At 38.7% G+C, this 19,068-nt stretch overlaps 1 protein-coding gene across 3 annotated transcripts in view; it reads right to left on the reverse strand.

The window, feature by feature from the left end:
• snx14 (sorting nexin 14) overlaps positions 1–19,068 on the reverse strand; it is a 152,878-nt gene that overhangs the window by 77,973 nt on the left and 55,837 nt on the right. The window contains exons 10-17 of one of the 3 annotated variants that reach the window (XM_080200285.1): positions 16,935–16,979; positions 15,283–15,363; positions 13,813–13,927; positions 12,505–12,660; positions 8,974–9,098; positions 5,861–5,919; positions 3,903–3,929; positions 760–915 (exon numbers count right to left, since the gene is read on the reverse strand). In XM_080200285.1, the coding sequence (XP_080056411.1) occupies positions 760–915; positions 3,903–3,929; positions 5,861–5,919; positions 8,974–9,098; positions 12,505–12,660; positions 13,813–13,927; positions 15,283–15,363; positions 16,935–16,979 (764 nt within the window). The remainder of the gene's footprint in view (positions 1–759; positions 916–3,902; positions 3,930–5,860; positions 5,920–8,973; positions 9,099–12,504; positions 12,661–13,812; positions 13,928–15,282; positions 15,364–16,934; positions 16,980–19,068) is intronic. The other 2 variants (XM_080200283.1, XM_080200284.1) reach the window with 2 other exon arrangements.

Here is a 19,068-nt window from a genome sequence, read left to right on the forward strand (position 1 = left end):
AACTTGATTTAGATCATTTTCTTAAAGGGACACTCATAACACTGATCAGAATGAATTATATAAGAAAATAAGATAACTCTGGTAGGAAGGCTGAAGTCCCCAGGAAATAGATTTGGGATAACTAGCAATGGAAACTTTGGCAAGAGAAGAATTTTTAAACATAGAGTTGTGATTTGGACACACAGACTAAAAGTGATATATGCCAATTCAATAGCAACCTTGAAAAAATAATTCAATAACTATTTGAAAAGAAATTTGAAGAGCTATAGGAAAAGAGTGGGTGAGCGAGACTCACTGGAAAGCTTTCAAAACCTCAGCACAGATATGATGAACAGAAGACCTCATCCTGAGTTACATGATTCTGCACCAGCTTTTTGCCATAGGAGTTCCATTGTACGCTTGCCACTGGTCCAGAGCCCAAATTAGACCATCGATCTCAGGAATACCTCTCAGACGAGGCATCAATCCTCACTGACTACATTCTAATCTGTGACCCAGTATTTCTATCCATGATCCATCTTTCAATTGATTCATTTCTGCCAATTTACATAAATGAAACTGGAAAACTAACAAACAGAATCTATACCTTAGCCAAATCATTTATCAAACAATGTAAGTAAGCCAGTTATGAAATCCTAAATATAAACCAATAAAAGGAATACAGAATATACAATGTACTTTAATGATCGGCATGATAAACGTTTGACACAAACATCCATGCATGTTATAAAGAAGCAAATGGTATGGACCCTGACTTACGTTATAGCAGCAGGGAGAGAAGGTAAAATGCCAGATGGAAGTGTTAGAATTGACTGGACATGAGGAAAAACAGATGCTGATGAAGACCCTTGATTCACGGAGGCAGCTTGCCCTAGAGGTCCAGATTCAGTGCCCCGTTTAAACTCCTGTTTGGTGCTAACCCACAAATTTGTTTTTTTTAAAGAACATATCCAATAGGCAGCATTAATCAGTAGAAAGAAAAACAGATAAATGTTAGCTTTAGCACTTGCATTCATTAATGGGAGTGCTCTAAGGCCAGCCATTTGTTTCTGCATTCATTCACATACTGCTCTGGGGACAAAATTCACGGTACAATGTTTTCTGCCTTTACAACAAACTCTTGACTTATTAGTAAGGTTTCTACTAACTTCATTACAACATGAATTTATCCCCCATTTTTCTGCCCAAGTCAGTGAGAATTTTCACTCTGAAAAACTAACTTTCAATTAAACCAGATTTACTGAAATAATCAATTCTAAAATGCGGTCATGAAAGCAACAAAGTAAAAAATAATTTTTTTCAAGAACCAATCATCTTAAAAACCTCTGACCAACTTGTATTTATACAGCACTTCTAAGATAGCAAAATGCCCTCAGATGTTTCACAGGAGTGTTATCAAACATAACTCCACACAGACATACCAGGAGATATTACAGCAGATTATCAAAAACTTGGTCAAAGGGGTAGATTTTAAGGAGTGTCTGAAAGCAGGAATGAAAGGTAATGGAACCAAGATTCAGGGAAGGGATCCCAGAGCATAGAGCACAATGGTGGTTCTCAGGTTGGACGTAATTAAGCAATAGAGAGGGGTGAAGCCAAGGAAGGATTTGAAAACAAGGGCGGGAATTTAAAAAACAGAGGTATTGCTTAATTTGGAGCCAGTGCAAATCATTGAACAAAGGAATGATGGGTAAATGGGACTTGGTACAAGTTAGGACATGGACAGCAGAGTTTACAAAGAGTAGGAAGTGGGAGACCAGCTAAGTATTTGTAGGAATTGTCAAGTCTAGATGTAATGAAAGCATCATGAGAGGTCCAGCAGAAGGTGAAAAGGGATAGGGGTTGAACCAGCAAAGCTCATAGGTGATAATAGGTGATCTTAACAGTCACAGGCATATATAGTTGAAGTTAATCACAGGGTCAAGCACAACATCAAGGTTGCATACAATCTAGTTTGGCTTCAAACAGTTACTAGTGAGAAGGATGAAGTCAGTCACTAGGAAATAAGTTTGCATTGGGATGTGAAAACAACAGTTTTCTCTAGTTTCTTTAGTTTGAGAAAAACTTCTCCAGTGAAGGAGTCAAGAGAGGTGATGGTTACAGTGGAGCTCCATGTTGTCAGTATATATGTGGAAACTGATGCTCTACTTTAGGATTTTTATTAATTTGATTTATTGTCACACACTATTGGCATAGAGTGAAAAGTATTTTTGAAGTTGGAGGACACGAGAGGTAATGATGCAGGAAGGAAGAGAAGCTATTGCAAGTGATTTTTTGACAAATACTGGATATCGAGAACAACAGAACTGAGCAAGTGCAATTATCCTCAGCCAAATAGAGCAGCAGCAACAGGAACATAAACTACTATTTTCATTAAATATGGTCGCATTCAGCCAGAGTTAAACCAACAATGGCAACCCAATAATGTACATTCAATTACTGATGAAGATTCCTGATTACACATCCTTATTCCTAAAGTTTTTAACTAGTGCACAAGCTTCAGACAATGCTGGCTGATGAGGAACTCTCAAGCTTGTCATTTTTATGGTGCTGAGACCACTAATTCTACCACTTGGCAAGTTTGACTTACTGTATCCCTAAAACCAGAACCTCCTGCCATATAACTTAAAATTAGTTGAAACTGAATTTAATTTTTATGTAATTTAGCTGTTAAATAAAAATTGGATTGCCATGCTACACATTCAGATCCTTATCAGTTGGTCAGACTTTGTATTTTATGCACTAATATCCTTCCTACCACTTTATTTATTTATTAGTGTCACAAGTAGACTTACATTAACACTGCAATGGAGTTACTGTGAAACTCCCCTAGTCATCACACTCCAGCGTCTGTTCGGGTACACCTAGGGAAATTTAGCATGGCCAATGCCCCTAAACAGCATGTTTTTCAGACTGTGGGAGGAAACTGGAGCACCCATGGAAACCCACACAGACACGGGGAGAATGTGCAGACACTGAACAGACAGTGACCCAAGCCAGGAATCGAACCTGGGTCCCTGGCGCTGTGAGGCAGCAGTGCTAACCACTCATGTTCAAGTCTCCAATTTCATCATTTACTGAGCAAGCAGCAGCAATGAAAGAGGATGTGGTGGTTCATCCTCTGCCATACAGGAATAGGGCCTAAGTGAGATTGTAGTTAGTGCAGACTCAATGGGCCAAATGGCCTCCTTTGCACTGTAGGGATTCAATTATCTATAATCTTCTATATTGACATCAAGTTGGCTAAAGTGATAGCAGGAAACAAAGTTGTTGAGCCTGCTCCTACCCCCATCTGTCAGCTATAAAATCGCTCCAGATGAGATATGCTAACTCAATACAGATCAGGAGTCAAGCTGAGACTTTTCTGAAATGTTGGAGCCTTTCTCTGAAACACACTGTGGAGCTCACTGCTCACCATTTGATTTATATTTTCATAGCAACATCACAGTGTCACCTTCTATATTTCTACAAATGCTACATAAAAGCTTAAAGCTCCTTCAAGCAGTAAATACAGGGAGCAACTCCAAGTTTGCAAATCATATAGACACTACTATTGGGCTATACTGATAAGGAGGTGAATTCATATTATATAAATCTATATAAATATATTTACTATGGATCAATAAGCTTTTTACTGTAGAAAGCAAAATCAAATGGAAAAACCGATTTGAAACATATTTTCAGAAAGCTGCTGACTAGGCTTAGTTGAAAGGTCACTTTTAGCTAAATTAAACCTCACGAACAGGAAACCATGAAAAATTCAGCTCATTATAAAGGCAGAAGCTTGTGTAAGCTCCATAAAGCTGCTCTGTAAAAGTGGCATGCAATCTGGACTATGGGGGTGCCATGATGTATTGCAGACAGGAGCAACAGGTTTCTCAACGTTCTGCAGTTATACTTACCGGAAATCATCCAAATTCAGGCTACTTCTGCAACAACAGGCACAAGGAATTACAGTTCACACAGAACAAAACACATGGAGACAAAAAACAATACAAGCAGAAACAATGAAAAAGTATACAATTAATGAGCAAAGCAAGTTAACCTTGATTTTAATTTTGCATCATTTGTTATATTTTTAGTCCCGTTCAGAGGAATGTTTGTTATAAAGTGCGTTAAATTCTAATGGTCACAGAAAGCCCAAAGTAAATTGGTATATATTTGTATTCAAAAAGTTATATAACCTGCTCTTCAATATTTTAATGCTGCTCAAGCCTTAAGGGACCCTTTCAGCCCTTACTTCAAACAAGTTACAATGCAAGTTATTTTCACCTAAAAGGTGCAAACGCAAGTAACGGATAGTACAACGTAGGTGTGCAGTAGAACCTGCATTTAGGTCACTCTAACTCTATGGGCTCGAAAGCTAGCTACTACAGATCAATGGGAGTTATTGGTGACATATCTATGCTTCAAATTGTATCTACATAGAAATGATTTGGAGTTCCAATGAGGTTCAAAGGTCATCAGCAATCAATTCAGGTAGGATCTATATATTATGAAAGTGAATGAGGGAATCAAGAATAGGTTCAGAACTTTAAAGTTTATATTACTAGTGTCACAAGAAGGCTTACATTAACACTGCAATGACATTATTCTGAAATTCCCCTACTTGCCACACTCCAGCGCTTGTTTGGGTACATGGAGGGAGACTTTAGTGTGGCCAATACACCAAACCAGCTAATCTTTCAGACTGTAGGAGGAAACCGGAGCACCTGGGAGGTAACCCATGCAGACTCCACATAGATAGTGACCCAAGAGGCATTGGATCTCAGGACCTGCCACAAAGAATTTGGCAAAGATGGTTCTAAAATTCTCTTCGGGCCTGAGAGGTAGGGATATAGGAAATTAATAGCAACTTAATGGAGTATTAGAGGTACTGTGTCAAAGCACATCCAGCAAAATCAAATATTGATGTAAGGAGCTCAATGACAGTTCAACTGATATGACAGTGTTTTCAAAGCTTGCACCAAGGGTAAGACCTGCCCTGACAATTAAAGTTAACCAGCTTCCACACAGGTACAAAGGATGTACCAGTTAGGTATGATCATAAATACAACAGTAGTCAGTTTTTTGTGTTGAAGAGATATTCTGTCAAGCATTTGTGAACTACAGAAACAAAAACTGAAAATGCTGGAAAATCTCAGCTGGTCTGGCAGCATCTGTGAAGAGAGAAGTAGAGTTAGCGTTTTGAGTCATATGACTCTTCTTCAGAGCTGTGAATTACAGCCAGCTTGATGATTAGCACAATAAGTAGATTCTAATTCGCTAAATAAATATAATTTTTCAAATGTACAGAAAGTCCAGCACCCAGGTAAATTTCTCATATTATTTAATTAATATAAATTATTAAATATTTTGAATTAAAAGCAATCAACTGGGTCAATTCAGGATATAACAAGAAGCATTGCTGAGTACAATCAACAACAGTTACCTAAAAAATTTACATCGGTCATTTCTAACTACTATGGTGAGATCCTAAAAATGCTAGGGTTAAAAAATACATAATTTTAACGCATTATAATGTCCACTTTGTTGCATTGAAAGTTGACTCAAAACCCAGAGCATAAATCAGTTTACTGCTGTTGATTCTGAATTGCTGAAATATAAATCTGTCTGAATGTATTTTACATTGAACAGATATCACAATGTTCATCTTACTAGCACAGTTACATGTGTTGGGTGGTGAATCAAATTCTCAGCAACTTATAGCAAGAATATAAATAATTGTATATTTAGACAAATAAATTCAACGGGAGTAAAAAGCACTTCAGTAACAAAGTAAAAACAAAGAATCATATTAGTAGAAATTGTGATGCTGGTGAAAATTGTGTTTGTTCACCATTAGCTTGCTCAGACTCACCTATTTGACTTGGAGTTGCGTGTTGGTGATTCTGCTCCTTTCAACAAATATCTGAAATACTGTGAAGAAAAGTCCAAATTAATTTGTAAGTGATTCATATCTCGAAATACACTCGAGTCTAAATATCATTACCAACACACAAGTCTTAGTCTTAGTACAGTCTGATGTACATCTTATTCCAGATGCGTGAAAAGCAAAATATACAAGCTATATGCGAAGACTGATGAAGTGACAATAGTTCTCACTTCATCTACAACTGCTAAAAAGAGGTAACAGGGGTCAAACATTCTTAGTGTAATCAAGAATCGGACTATATGTACACATATGGAACATTGTCCAAATATAGACAAAAATGCTCAATGATCAAGCCTTAAGGGACCCTTTTCAGCTCTCACTTCAACCAAGTTACAACGCAAGTTATTTTCACCTAAAAGGTGCACACAGAAGTAATGAACAGCCTGGTGTTCGGGTGGAATGGTGGCACAGTGATTAGCATTGCTGCCTCACAGTACCAGGGAACCAGATTCAATTCTGGCCTGCATGTTCTCCCCATGTCTGTGGGGGTTTCCTCTGGTTTCCTCTCACACTCCAAAAATGTGCAGGTTAGTTGACTGGCCATGCTAAATTGACTCTAATGTCAGAGGGAATACCAGGGTAAATGTGTTAGGTTACATGAATAGGGCCTTAATGGGATGGCCTCCTTCTGTCGTGTAGGGATTCTATGAATCTGATACTAGGTTCAAAATCTAGTTTAAAATCAGCAAAATGTCAAAGCTGGAAACTAGACAAATTCATTGCCATGTGTAATAAAGGCAATATGGGATGAATGGCTTCCTTCTTGTTGCCTTATTCTTGGAACACCATTGTCCATTAGTAAACACACTTCAGCATTTACGTACAACAAGAATGCCGCTAGCACCTTCAATATCAAATAAAGCCATGGGTATACTGCAATTCTTTTAAAAAAATGCATACAGCAAGCATCAGCAACTGGAAACACTCTCTTTGGGGCTGACACAGGCTGTAGACTTGTAACCACTAGAGGTCACTGCACATTCACGATTTCACCATTCAACCAAACCATTTGCTGAGAAGACAGATTGGGGAAGGAGCCTACATTTATTTCATTGTTCCATCTTGAACATCTATTTATACTACTGAGAACACTAATGAGAAAATATCATAAAAGCTAAGACAGAGAGTAGACAATGGTAATGCATAGATGTAATTTATCTGGATTTTCAGGAAACCTTTGAGACGTTGTCCCATATTAAACCAATGAATAAGTTCAGAGAACATGGAGTCAGGAGACAAGTGGCAGGATGGATTTCTTGCTGGCTGTAAGTGCTGGGTTGCCAAACACATAACAAAGACTTGGAACAAACTATACTTTACTCACTAGCTGAGCAGCTACTCTATTCTTGTACTCTGCTCTGGGGACAATCCCAACCTTCCTGACGTGACCATTTTTGTAGCCGGGTCATGATGTCACCATGTGACCACTCGGTCTACACTGACTTCAAGACAAAGAAAGAGTCTTGGAAATGACAGGGTGACATTCAGAGTGGTAGGAGATGGGAAAGGGTGTTTCCTGAGGATCAGTGCTAAGGTTCCTACTGTTGGTAACTTGTGTTAATCTGGGCTTTGGAATCACAAAGTTTCTAAGTTTGTGGACAACATCAAATTAGGGGTGGGATGGGGGTGTGGGGGAATAATCAATTCAGAGGAGCAATGCAACAAACTACTAGAGGACATTAATAATTTTGCAGAATGGGCAAACAATTGGCAAATGAAGCTCAACATAGGTAAAGTGATGTAGCACCGTTTGGTAGGAAGGACAGGCAGGGCATTTATTACTTGAAAGGTGCAAGTCTAGATGGACAGAGGGACAGGGATCTCATCAAGAAACCTAATAGGGAATTTTGAAGAAAGTTCTTCACCCCAAAGAGTGGTACAAACGTGGAACTTATTACCTTGGTGGGACATGGGCCTTGCTGGCTACAGGCCCAGTCTAACAACTACGTATTTTAGGTCTCAGCTAGCTCAGTCCATTGTGGTACTACCGAGTCTCTCTTGGTGATGGACTGGACACTGAAGTCCCCAGCCAGAGTACATTCCGTGCTCTTGCCACCTTCAGTTCTTCCTCCAAATGAGACTTCATGGGATCTGGAGTTGATGTTGTGGACTCTCAGAACAATTCCCTTCCGACTGCATACTGCTGTGCTGTCAACACTGCCAGGTTTGTCCTGTGATGGCAATGGTGGTGTCTGGTTCTCTGAGTATGACCATTTTTAGCTCTCCAAATTTTGGCACAAACCCCCAGATGATAATAAAGAGAACTTTGGTCAGAGCTAAACTCGTCATTATCTGGGTGGTCTGTCCGTCTGGTCTCTTTATTTACACTTGATTCAACCACATTGCTGTGGATCACACACAGATGAGGACAGCAGATTTTCTTCCTTAAAGGACATTAGTGAACTAGATGGGTTTTTATGACGAACAACAATAGTTTTATGGTCATCATTAGACTTTTAACTTCAGATTTTTTTTTATTGAATTCAATTCCACCAGCTGGTGGGATTCAAACCCAGGTCCTCAAGCTATTACTATTGGTTTCTGGATCACTAATCTAATACCATTACGCCATCACCTCCCCTTCTGTTGAAACAAAAAAGTATAGATGCTTCTAAGAGGAAACGAGGCAAGCATATGAGAGAGAACAGATTAGATAGTTATGATCACGGATTTAGAAGAGGAAAGATTCAATAGAGCATAAACATCGGCTAGAACTGGTTGAGCTAAATGGCCTGTTTCTGTGCCATGTATTGTGTTATCATGAATTTGTCCGAATTTAATTTTATTACTTCACTGATCTAAGTTCGATTCTAAAAGTGAAAACAGAAATCTTGTGTCAGAACACCAAGTACTTCAAGTGCATGGTGACCCGACAGAGACAGGAAGAGTGGAAATACCAAGACATGAGCAACACCTTGTGAAAGGGAAAGGGGGTTATACCATTCAGAATTCTCATTCAAACCCATTTACTTCAGATCTCAGTAACAGGGTGGAGAAAGATGCAAAGCAGAAAGAGAGAAGCAACTAAGATTCCTTACCTCATCACTGTGGCAAAACATAGGTGTAAAAACTGTTTCAAGCAAATTCATGACATGTTCATAAGCTTCAAACAAACAGCGCATAGTCTGAAGTTTCACTACATCTGTATAGGATCCTTCTGCAACTGCAAAGTCAAGATACAGCCCATGAATTAAATTATACAACTGGGTTATAGTTTCATACCTTCACAAGATTATGAATGTAACAGTCTGCAAATAAATATTTCAGTAAGTGCAGGAGCTATAGATCATGCAATTCCAGAGTGGAAAAATATCTCAACCTCACTTATGCCTCAGAGATGATGGAAGTCATTAATTAAGATGCCAACATGTCCCTGATTGGTTGAAATTAGATATTTCCATTACTGCAAACTAAAACCGTGGGGTCCGGGTCCAGGTCCATAGGACTCTTAAAACGGCCTCGCAGGTAGAGGATGTGGTTAAGAAGGCGTATGGTGTACCGGCCTTCATCAATCGAGGGATTGAGTTTAGGGGTCAGGAGATAATCCTGCAGCTTTATAAGACTCTAGTCAGACCCCACTTGGAGTACTGTGCTCAGTTATGGTCGCCTCATTACAGGACGGATGTGAAAGCTATTGATAGGGTGCAGAGGAGATTTACAAGGATGTTGCCCAGATTGGGTGGTATGCCTTACGAGGATAGGTTGAGGGAGCTCGGTCTTTTCTCCCTGGAGAGACGAAGGATGAGAGGTGACCTGACAGAAGTGTACAAGATGTTGAGGGGTATAGATCGGGTAGATTCTCAGCGGCTTTTTCCCAGGGCTGAAATGGTTGCTACGAGAGGACACAGGTCTAAGGTGCTGGGAAGTAGGTACAGAGGAGATATCAGGGGTAAGTTTTTCACTCAGACGGTAGTGGGTGAGTGGAGTCGGCTGCCTTTGGTGGTGGTGGAGGCAAATTCAATAGGGTCTTTTAAGAGACTTCTGGATGAGTACATGGGACTTAATAGAATTGAGGGTAATAGAATTATAGGTAAGCCTAGTAGGTAGGGATATCATCGGCGCAACTTGGGGGCCGAATGGCCTGTATGTGCTGTAGTTTTTCTATGTTCTAAATTTTATTTCTTTTGCATTCAGGCCTTTCATAACCCATAAAAGGTATGATGACTATTAAAAAGAGTCACTTAACTAAGGCCAATTCTTTAGTTTCAATTCATTGGCAAATAATTCAGAAAACTCTGTTTTGGGTTAACACATTTGAAATCTGCAACTAGTTTAGAAAATCCATTACAGAGCTTCACCGTTGTAGTGTTGGCATTCTCTCAATTTTGAATGTTCAATGCAGACACAAATGAATATTAATGAACATGTCACAATTTCTGAAAGGCATTTGTAAGTTCCACACAATAGACTATTGAAGTTATGGAAATACAGGGTAAATCTTGGGTATGAAATGGAAGTAGACGGAAGGGGAGAAAACATTTGGTACATACTCGGGAGCAAAATCAGCTAAGAGAAGAACAAGTGATGAGCGAGATCCCCAGCAATCAGCTTAGGGAACCCTTCTGTTTCTAATTTACATCAATTGCTTTAAACAAAGAAGCAAATTTACAGAGAATACCAAACTAAAGCAGAATGGAATTGGAGAAAAATCAATATGTAAAGATCAGAACACTGGCAGAAATTTAATGGCCATAAGCAATTACATAAAGGAAGGAAAAACAAATATACATATTCCCTGAATGATACTGAAATAGCCAACAGAGGTAAAAATTTGGGGACAGCGAGAGGCCCAAGTTCAATACATCCAATCAATAAAGAATAGTAAAGCCAGCAGAACAATTAACTTTATAGCTATATAGAAAACTGTAAAATGAGAGTAATCTCCAGGTTTAAGAAGTCCAAGTTGGCAGGAAAGATGAAAACTTCTTCAGCTTTGAAAGGTAACACTAGAAGTGATATTAAGTGGTATAGAAGATAGTATGCAAAAGAAGGTTAACCCAGAATCTTAATTAATCCTAACCTAAATTAGAAGTTAGGCAGGGGACTGTTAATGATTATGATAAACTTAATACCAATGTTAGGAGCAACCTCTTCATGTGCAGAGTGAGTAACATGTTTAATGGACTCTCAGGTATAGTAGTGGAGATGATGATGATGGAATAATTTTAAAAACTATCTGCTGCAATGGTTGGTGGAACTTTTCTTGTCTAGATGAACCAGAAGGATCTAAATGACTTTTACCCACAATGATCATGTACCACCCACTCACTGAATACATTTGGTAGGAATGCTAAACATTACTAAGCTGAATTAGAATTCAAACATAAAACTGTGCAGCTATAGACGCATTTTTTGGACACGTTCGGCACAACTTTGTGGGCTGAAGGACCGGTATATTACTACAGTTTTTCTATGTTTCTATGTTTTATTTTAGATACTGGTTGCAATTTGTATCCAGGTCACTTCAAAACAAGTATACTTGCATCTGTATTTGCAGCAGGGTCAGTATTTGCATATCAGAAACTACAAAATCAAAAAAGACAAACATTCTAAATGGAGTGTATTACTACAAGCAACATAGTTTAAAGTGAGCTGGGCATTTCTTTGAATTTGCAAGAAACGAAAGATTGAACTGCATTTGGAGTATTTGCAAGTTAAAAGCAATTGACTCCTTAACCAGAAAAGCACTTTGAGGTTCCGCTTAAATGATTAACAGCAACACCATCACACATAGGTGAGAAAAAATGATCTCAACACATCAACATTCAGGATCCGAGACAATCTTATTGGCTGCCACGCAGTAGTAACACTAGTGGTATTCGCCATCAAGGATTCTACCATTAAGCCAAAAAGATGTTCTGCCTATCACACAAATGAGTAATATGATTTTTGAATTACAGTGGCTGTGTGATGCCAGGAATGTAGACTATACATCCCAAAGACTGGCAGAACATATCCAACAGCATGTCCCAGCTGCTGTTCATAATGGGCAAAGTACAGACCATACCCAACTAGCCTGCGTTGGCAAAATAGTGTCCAACACTAGATGTGATTCCACAATTGGACAACATTTGCTAAACAATCCTCAATATGCTAAGAACTATGGTGATAACCAATTTAAGATTGTCAGTTGGGCTCACACCCTAGCACATTTGCAAGTACTGGAAGCTACAAATATTAATACATGAGGCCCTATCCTTTGCAAAGAACATGTATATTCACTATGCCTGTTTCAGCTAACAAAATAAGTGACAGCTATTTGCTGATTTATTCTCCAGGGCAATGCCTTGACTAATCGGGATTAGGCTGCAAGACTCTATATTTCAAACAACGTTGGCAGTTTTTGTCAGTCACCATCAACTGGTGCATTCTCCACGGCAGCATCTCTACCATTCAGAGTCCACTAGTCAACCAATCAGTATTCTGTTCTCATATAGTATAAATTGTTTTCCCTTATACTGGTATTCTTGAGACATGCCCTGATGAGTATAAGACAAAAAGTTTTGATATTTTTGCCGCAATACTCAAGTTCTGAATGACCAAATGACTATTCGTAGTGACAAACTTACCCTGTTGTATCTCTTCTACAATAAAGGGATCAAATTTGATTTTATCAATGCTCTCATCAAGACAGTACGTTTCATAAATTTTCTTCACTTCTTCATGAAGAGTTTGCTTCTCTTCATCAGTCAACTCTGGTCGCAAAATCCGGTCATTGAATTCCTCTGTCAACAGAAAATGTTGCAGGTGTAAATATATTGGCAATTCTTTCAAAATTTTACATAGGACAGGAGATTGTAGATGAACACTGAACATGTATGTAATCTCTGGTTGGATTCGGCACATCAAAATCAAAAAGGGACCTCATTCATGTAATGCATCAAAAGAGCTAAGTGGGAAAAATGGTATCAACAATGAATCTGAATGCATGCCTTTTCTCGTGTTTTTTCCTGAAGGAAAGTGACATCAGAGATCTGACATTTGAAAATCTACCTATAACCTTGAACACAATGCTTATGCCACATTAAATGACATTTATGTCAAAGTTTGTTAAAATATTTACACAACTGGAATGAATTTAAATCATTTAAGATACTTCCGTTGTTTTTCTATTACCGTTTTTGCACTTTAATAAGGGCAAATTATGAACCTGCTTCATAATAACAGAATTATTCTATTATAGGCTCTAATGCATATAATAAGTGCATAAATCTAAATGAGATATGCAGCAAAGTCCAACGTCACTAGTATATTGAACAGATTAGCCATTTAATAAAGAAACAGATCTAATTACCATCACACATAACTGTTGACCATTAGTCAAAATTAGTGTAAATTTAAGAATCCCACCAGTATTGAAATCATTTCATAAAATCATAGATTCCCTACAGAGCAGACCATTCAGCCCATCGAGCCTGCACCAACAACAATCCAACCAAGGCCCTATTCCCAAGCCCAATATATTTACCCTAATAATCCACGGTCCCCTGACACTATAGGTCAATATAGCATGGCCAATCCACCTAACCCCCACACCTTTAGACTGTGGGAGGAAACCCACACAGACACGGGGAAAATATACAAACTTCGTGGGCCGAAGGGCCTGTTCTGCGCTGTAATGTTCTATGTTCACACAGACAGTGACCTAAGACCGGAATTGAATTCGGGTCACTGGCACTCTGACCAGTGCTAACCACTGTACCACGGTGCCACCCACGGTATTTGTAATGGTGTTCTTGACTGGAACCGGGATTTGCACACAGGAAAGTTTGTAAATAGATCAGCAAAGCAAACATTTTTGAGATTAATGGGCAAGACACATTGGCCTTTAAGAGTAGTTACCAAGATTAAACTTTTCTCAAATGTTTGTTCCTTACCTACAGTGAAACAGAATTGCAGCACATGCACTGCACCCTCTTGCTTCAGGAAGTTCATGAACCAGAAGAGGAGATCCTGTTGCTCTCTTATCTCTTTTAACTCAAGTTTCAGGGCCTAGATTGGTCAGTTAAATAAAAAGCAAGTGCTCAGTATTTGTTAAGCAGTGTGGCTAAGCAGTTGAACAAAAGTCAATAGTAGTCACGTACATGGTTTCAAAAACATTTAATGCGCACAGCAATAGTTTAATCCTCAAATCTAATATATTACAGATCATGTTGCTTTATAAGCCAAAGTAAAAATTTTAAATTCATGTGGTTTGTGTTATTTAAGAACTAAACCAAGACACAAGATTCTCAAACCCAAACATTTTTGTGTCCCTAAAAAATAATGCACATTATCATGCTTCAGATATATATTTAATGTTTGCAGCCTTTTTATTTTTGATGCACCAGGCCTTGGCAGACAGCACATATGGCAAATGCTGTCAAATAGCTTGTCCTTTATATACAATTAACCTGATGCGATGAGATGAGGCTAATAACTCAAGATAAATTTGTTACAAAACCCATTTGTTGTCTGATGATTTTCAATTATACTTTTAACAAGACAATTTTTGTTGTACTACTATGCTGATCAAGTATGGCCATTCAAAATTGCCATCACAAATTGCTCCTTTACCTCAGCATGGCTGAATTTGCTATACATATCTTTTGTCACCACATTTTCCATTAGATTTGATAATGCAATATATGTGCATATAGATGAAATTTGGGCAGAATTATTCAGGCTGCAATAAGCTGCAGTCCAATATTATTGATTTTGCTAGTTCCAAGTACAACCGTCTGTAGTTTAGGAGCCACAAACATATGCTGTGACTATACGTGCATTTGGTAAAAGAATATTTCTCATAGGTTAAAGCCTTGGTCTTCAGCAGCGCCTCAGAACAGGCGGAAGCAATTTCATGCCAAGTGTGCTTGGGATTCAATGGTTTATTGGTGTTATAACAGATTGTGTCTTGAAGGATTGTATAATTTTATATACAGGTACAAGCGTTTTACTGCACCATTTTAGATCTTCAACATGAAGTCACATAGGACAAGTTGATCTCAGAGGAGACTATAATTAGCAGAGTGATAGAAAAATAATCTATTTAATTACTGATGATTCTTGATAGAAAATATGCCCTTGGATATCAGCTGAGGGGAAGGTTAAGCGTATTATTGGTTGAAATATTTGTAAAATTGCCTGAGCTAAGCAGTGAAGGAGGCTACATCAGTGAAGTATCAAAAGGCAAAAAATAAGCCTTCAGGAGAGGGGGATAAGGTGGGGGTAACTAGAAAAGTTCCTAGTACAAATGCTTCATTTAAATGACAGTAGGTCCTTAACTTTACAAGCAGAAAACAGCAAACTGAATAAGCCAGCAGAAACACAAGAACATATTATCCAGGGGAAAAAAATTGCATTCCTACCGATTGGGCTTTATTTCTTGCATCAGCATATTTCTGCAGAAAGGGAACCAAGGGAGAGGGGGGCTCAGTCGCTGGTTCTGGCTAATAACAGAAGCATATTTTATCTGATTAATCAAAACAATTACAGATTCAATTTTTACATGGATTTACAGACAGTACATATTCAGGACATTCAACATTCCCCACAAGCCTCTTTCTGCTTTTCCTCGTCTAACTTTATCAGCACAATCCTCTCTCTTTCACCCTCATATGCATTTTGTTAGGTCCCATTGATATGAGAAGAAATCCAGAACATTATTCTTTAGACGTCTGCTGAACCAAAAATTATGACTGCTACAAGTCATATGACCAAAGGTCTGGCCAGAAGCACAGAATCTAATTAATCTGCTGAAATAAACCATTAATGGGCTGAGTCACATAACCCAAGCCTCTGGCCTTCTGGACAATTCTAATTTTTGGGCTTCATAGGTAGCTTGCTATTTAAAATCCAACCGGTGAACCCCGAAAAAAACAGAACTCCAGGCAGAACTCAACTCCCGTCTCTGCTGGAATATTTCCTATGATTGCCTGCAGAACTGACCCAATCTCTGTATGCCTACTTCATCTGCAATAGCAGCTCAGTAACTTAGTTCTTCAGCCAGCTGATCTTTCGTGGAAGAACTCCCCCTTGGATTCAACTTGTGAACTAATATCCATTTCTGTAGTCCTTGTATTGTGACTATTCATAGTTGTAAAATTTACTTTCTTTCCCCTTAATGTGCATGTGGGCAGTGCACGTGAACGTGTTTGGAAAACATGTCACCACATATATTAAAAATTCAAAACACCTTTTGCTTACAGACAGGTGGTATTAGGAAATAAGCATAAGCCTATCTCTCCTTTGTCCATAACAATAGCTAACTTTACTTTAAATTAAATTTATAGTATTTGTTTCAACCACTCCTCTGGTAACATGTTCCACATTTTCACCACTCTCTGGTAAAAAAAAATTCCCTACAGAAAACCTTAGGAATCTGAGCTTGAGATTGGGGTTAATTAATATACATCCATGTTATTGAGATGGTGCAGTTCTGCTAGCATCAGCTCCGGACACAAGTAGGAAGCCCAAATGTTAATACAAAAGTCACAATTTATGTTCAGCTGATAGAAGCATACTGCTGCCCGAGTTCAATAACCATAATGGCTGCTCCATCTTCAGTAGGAATCCCAGGTGGTGCCAACAGTAGGATAAGCTTCTTATACTGATTTTTAAGTTTAAGTTTACTTAGTAGTGTCACAAGTAGGGTTACATTCATACTGCAATGAAATTACTGTGAAAATCCCCTAGTCTCCATACTCCAGCATCTGTCCGAGTACACTGAGGGAAATGACCAATGCACCTAACCAGAATGTCTTTCAGACTGTGGGGAGAAACTAGAGCACTCGGAAGAGACCCATACAGACATGGGGAGAAAGCGCAGACTTCGCACAGACAGTGACCCACGCCGTAAATCAAACCCGGGTCCCTGACGCTGTGAGGCAGCAGTGCTAACCACTGTGCCACCATGTGATGGCTGATTGATTGTGTTGAAAATAGACAGAATACCAAACCCTACATGATTTTGAGTCAACTTCCCCCGGGAAAGAATTATAAAAAGATTTGTAATACTCACTGGACTATCGTCTATAAAAATCAGTAACAAATGGTTCACAGTGTCCTTTAAAAAAAAGGGAACAGCATTTGTACATCCATAATCAAGTACCTGAGAGATTATTACACTGGAATATAATTAATCAAAGAATGGACTCTCAAGGTTTAAATTTACCATTAACTGTCATCTAGATATTATTTTTGAAAAGCATTAAAGAAACAGCACATGAAACTTTTAGGTTCAAGTCAATAACAACAAGGATTTCCCACAAACTGACCTCAGTTCAGATGGAAATTGTAAAGTACAGAAAATTGCCAATTTTAGTGCAAAATGAGACAATAAAAATGAAGTTAAATTGAGAAGCATGATTGTGAAGGAGATATTTAACTATAAAGGAGTTCCTGTGAAACAATGCAATTAAACTGCTACCATAATGTTTTGATAACCTGAAGCATCAACTACTTCTCTCTGCAGTCATGCTGCGTGACTTGCTGAATGTTTCCTTTCAGGTTTATTTTATGGTATTATGTAGACTGATGAGATGCTACCAGTCAAAACAATAAATGGACATGGAATTTGTCTCTTGAACACTCAAGTGGAGGAGCAGAGAGGATAGAGCTCTTGTGCATGAACAAAATGGTTAGCAAGAGGCATGAACAAAATGTTTAGCAAGGAAGCACTGAGAAAATACAACAGAAGAGAAATAATGAAAAAAATCATAATTTGAGGATGTGGATGATAAATGACAGTTTTAAAAGGGAGCAGAAAATATCTGAGGAATGGGAGCTGTTTACATTTTGAAGAGTGAGGTGATAGTTTGGGAAAAAGATGGAAAATGGATAGAGCTGTAGGTCAAAGATCAAGTGACAATGACTGAATAACATGATGGAATGGACACATGTAACATTAGGAGGTGATACAATTCACATATACAGACAATAAGGTGCAGAATGCACTGGTCATCAAGCTCCAGGCAAGAGAGGCGCGAGGCTTTATGACGTTTGGTAAATAAAATTATGTCAGAAGAATATGACATTGTGCTCTCATTTTTTACTTCTGTTTCATTGTCCATGTGAATAATTGATGAGATGGAAGATGAAAGAAACAAGGCAATAAAGTGTTGGAAAGTAGAGAAACTTAACCCCACTTTCACCAATACATTATTTGCATTAATAGAATAGAAAGCATAAGGAATAAGAATAGGCCATTTGGCCCTTCAAGTCTTCTCTGCCATTCAGTAAAATCTGGCTGACCTTATCGAAGCCTTAGCTTTACTTTCCTGTCTCCCATAACCCATGACCCCCTTGCATATTAAAAGTCTGTCCAACACAGCCTCACATTTATTCAGTTACACAACCACCACTGCTCTCTCTGATACAGAATTCCACTACCCAGAAATAAATTTCCTCACATCTCTGTCTTAAGTGAAAGACATCTTATTCTGAAAGTGTGCCCCAGTTCCAGATCCCCCATGAGGGGAAACATCATCTCAGCAGCTACTTTTCTAGCCCTCTCAATCTTGTATGCTTCAATAAGATCAGCTCTCATTCTTCTAAATTCATAGAATCATACAGTGCAGAACAGGCCCTTTGGCCCATCGAGTCTGCAAAGACACATTAGAAACACCTGAACTCACACCTAATCCCATCTGCCAGCACTTGGCTCATAAACCTGAATGTTAAGATGTGCCAAGTGCTCATCCAGATATCTTTTAAAGGATATGAAGCAACCTGCTTCTACACACTCCCAGGTAGTGCATTCCAGATCACCACCATCTTCTGGATAAAAATTATTTCCTCACATCCCCCTAAACCTTCTGCCTCTCACCTTGAACCTATGTCCCCTTGTGGCTGACCCTTCAACTAAGGGGAACAGCTGCACCTTATCCACTCTATACATGTCTCTTAGAATCTTGTATACCTCGATCAGGTCAGCCTTCAGTCTTATCTGCTCCAATGAAACAAAACCCAAGTCTATGCAACCTCTCTTCAAAGTTGAAATGTTCATCCCGGGCAGCATCCTGATTAATTTCCTCTGCAGCCCCTCCAGTGCAATCGCATCTTTCCAATAACATGGCAACTAGCACTGTACACAGTACTCTATCTGTGGCCTCACCAAAATTCCATACAACTCCAACATGATTTCCCTGCTTTTG

Source organism: Carcharhinus amblyrhynchos, chromosome 12 (assembly GCF_965287045.1).
Source record: "Carcharhinus amblyrhynchos chromosome 12, sCarAmb.v2.hapA, whole genome shotgun sequence".
Classification (NCBI taxonomy): domain Eukaryota; kingdom Metazoa; phylum Chordata; class Chondrichthyes; order Carcharhiniformes; family Carcharhinidae; genus Carcharhinus; species Carcharhinus amblyrhynchos.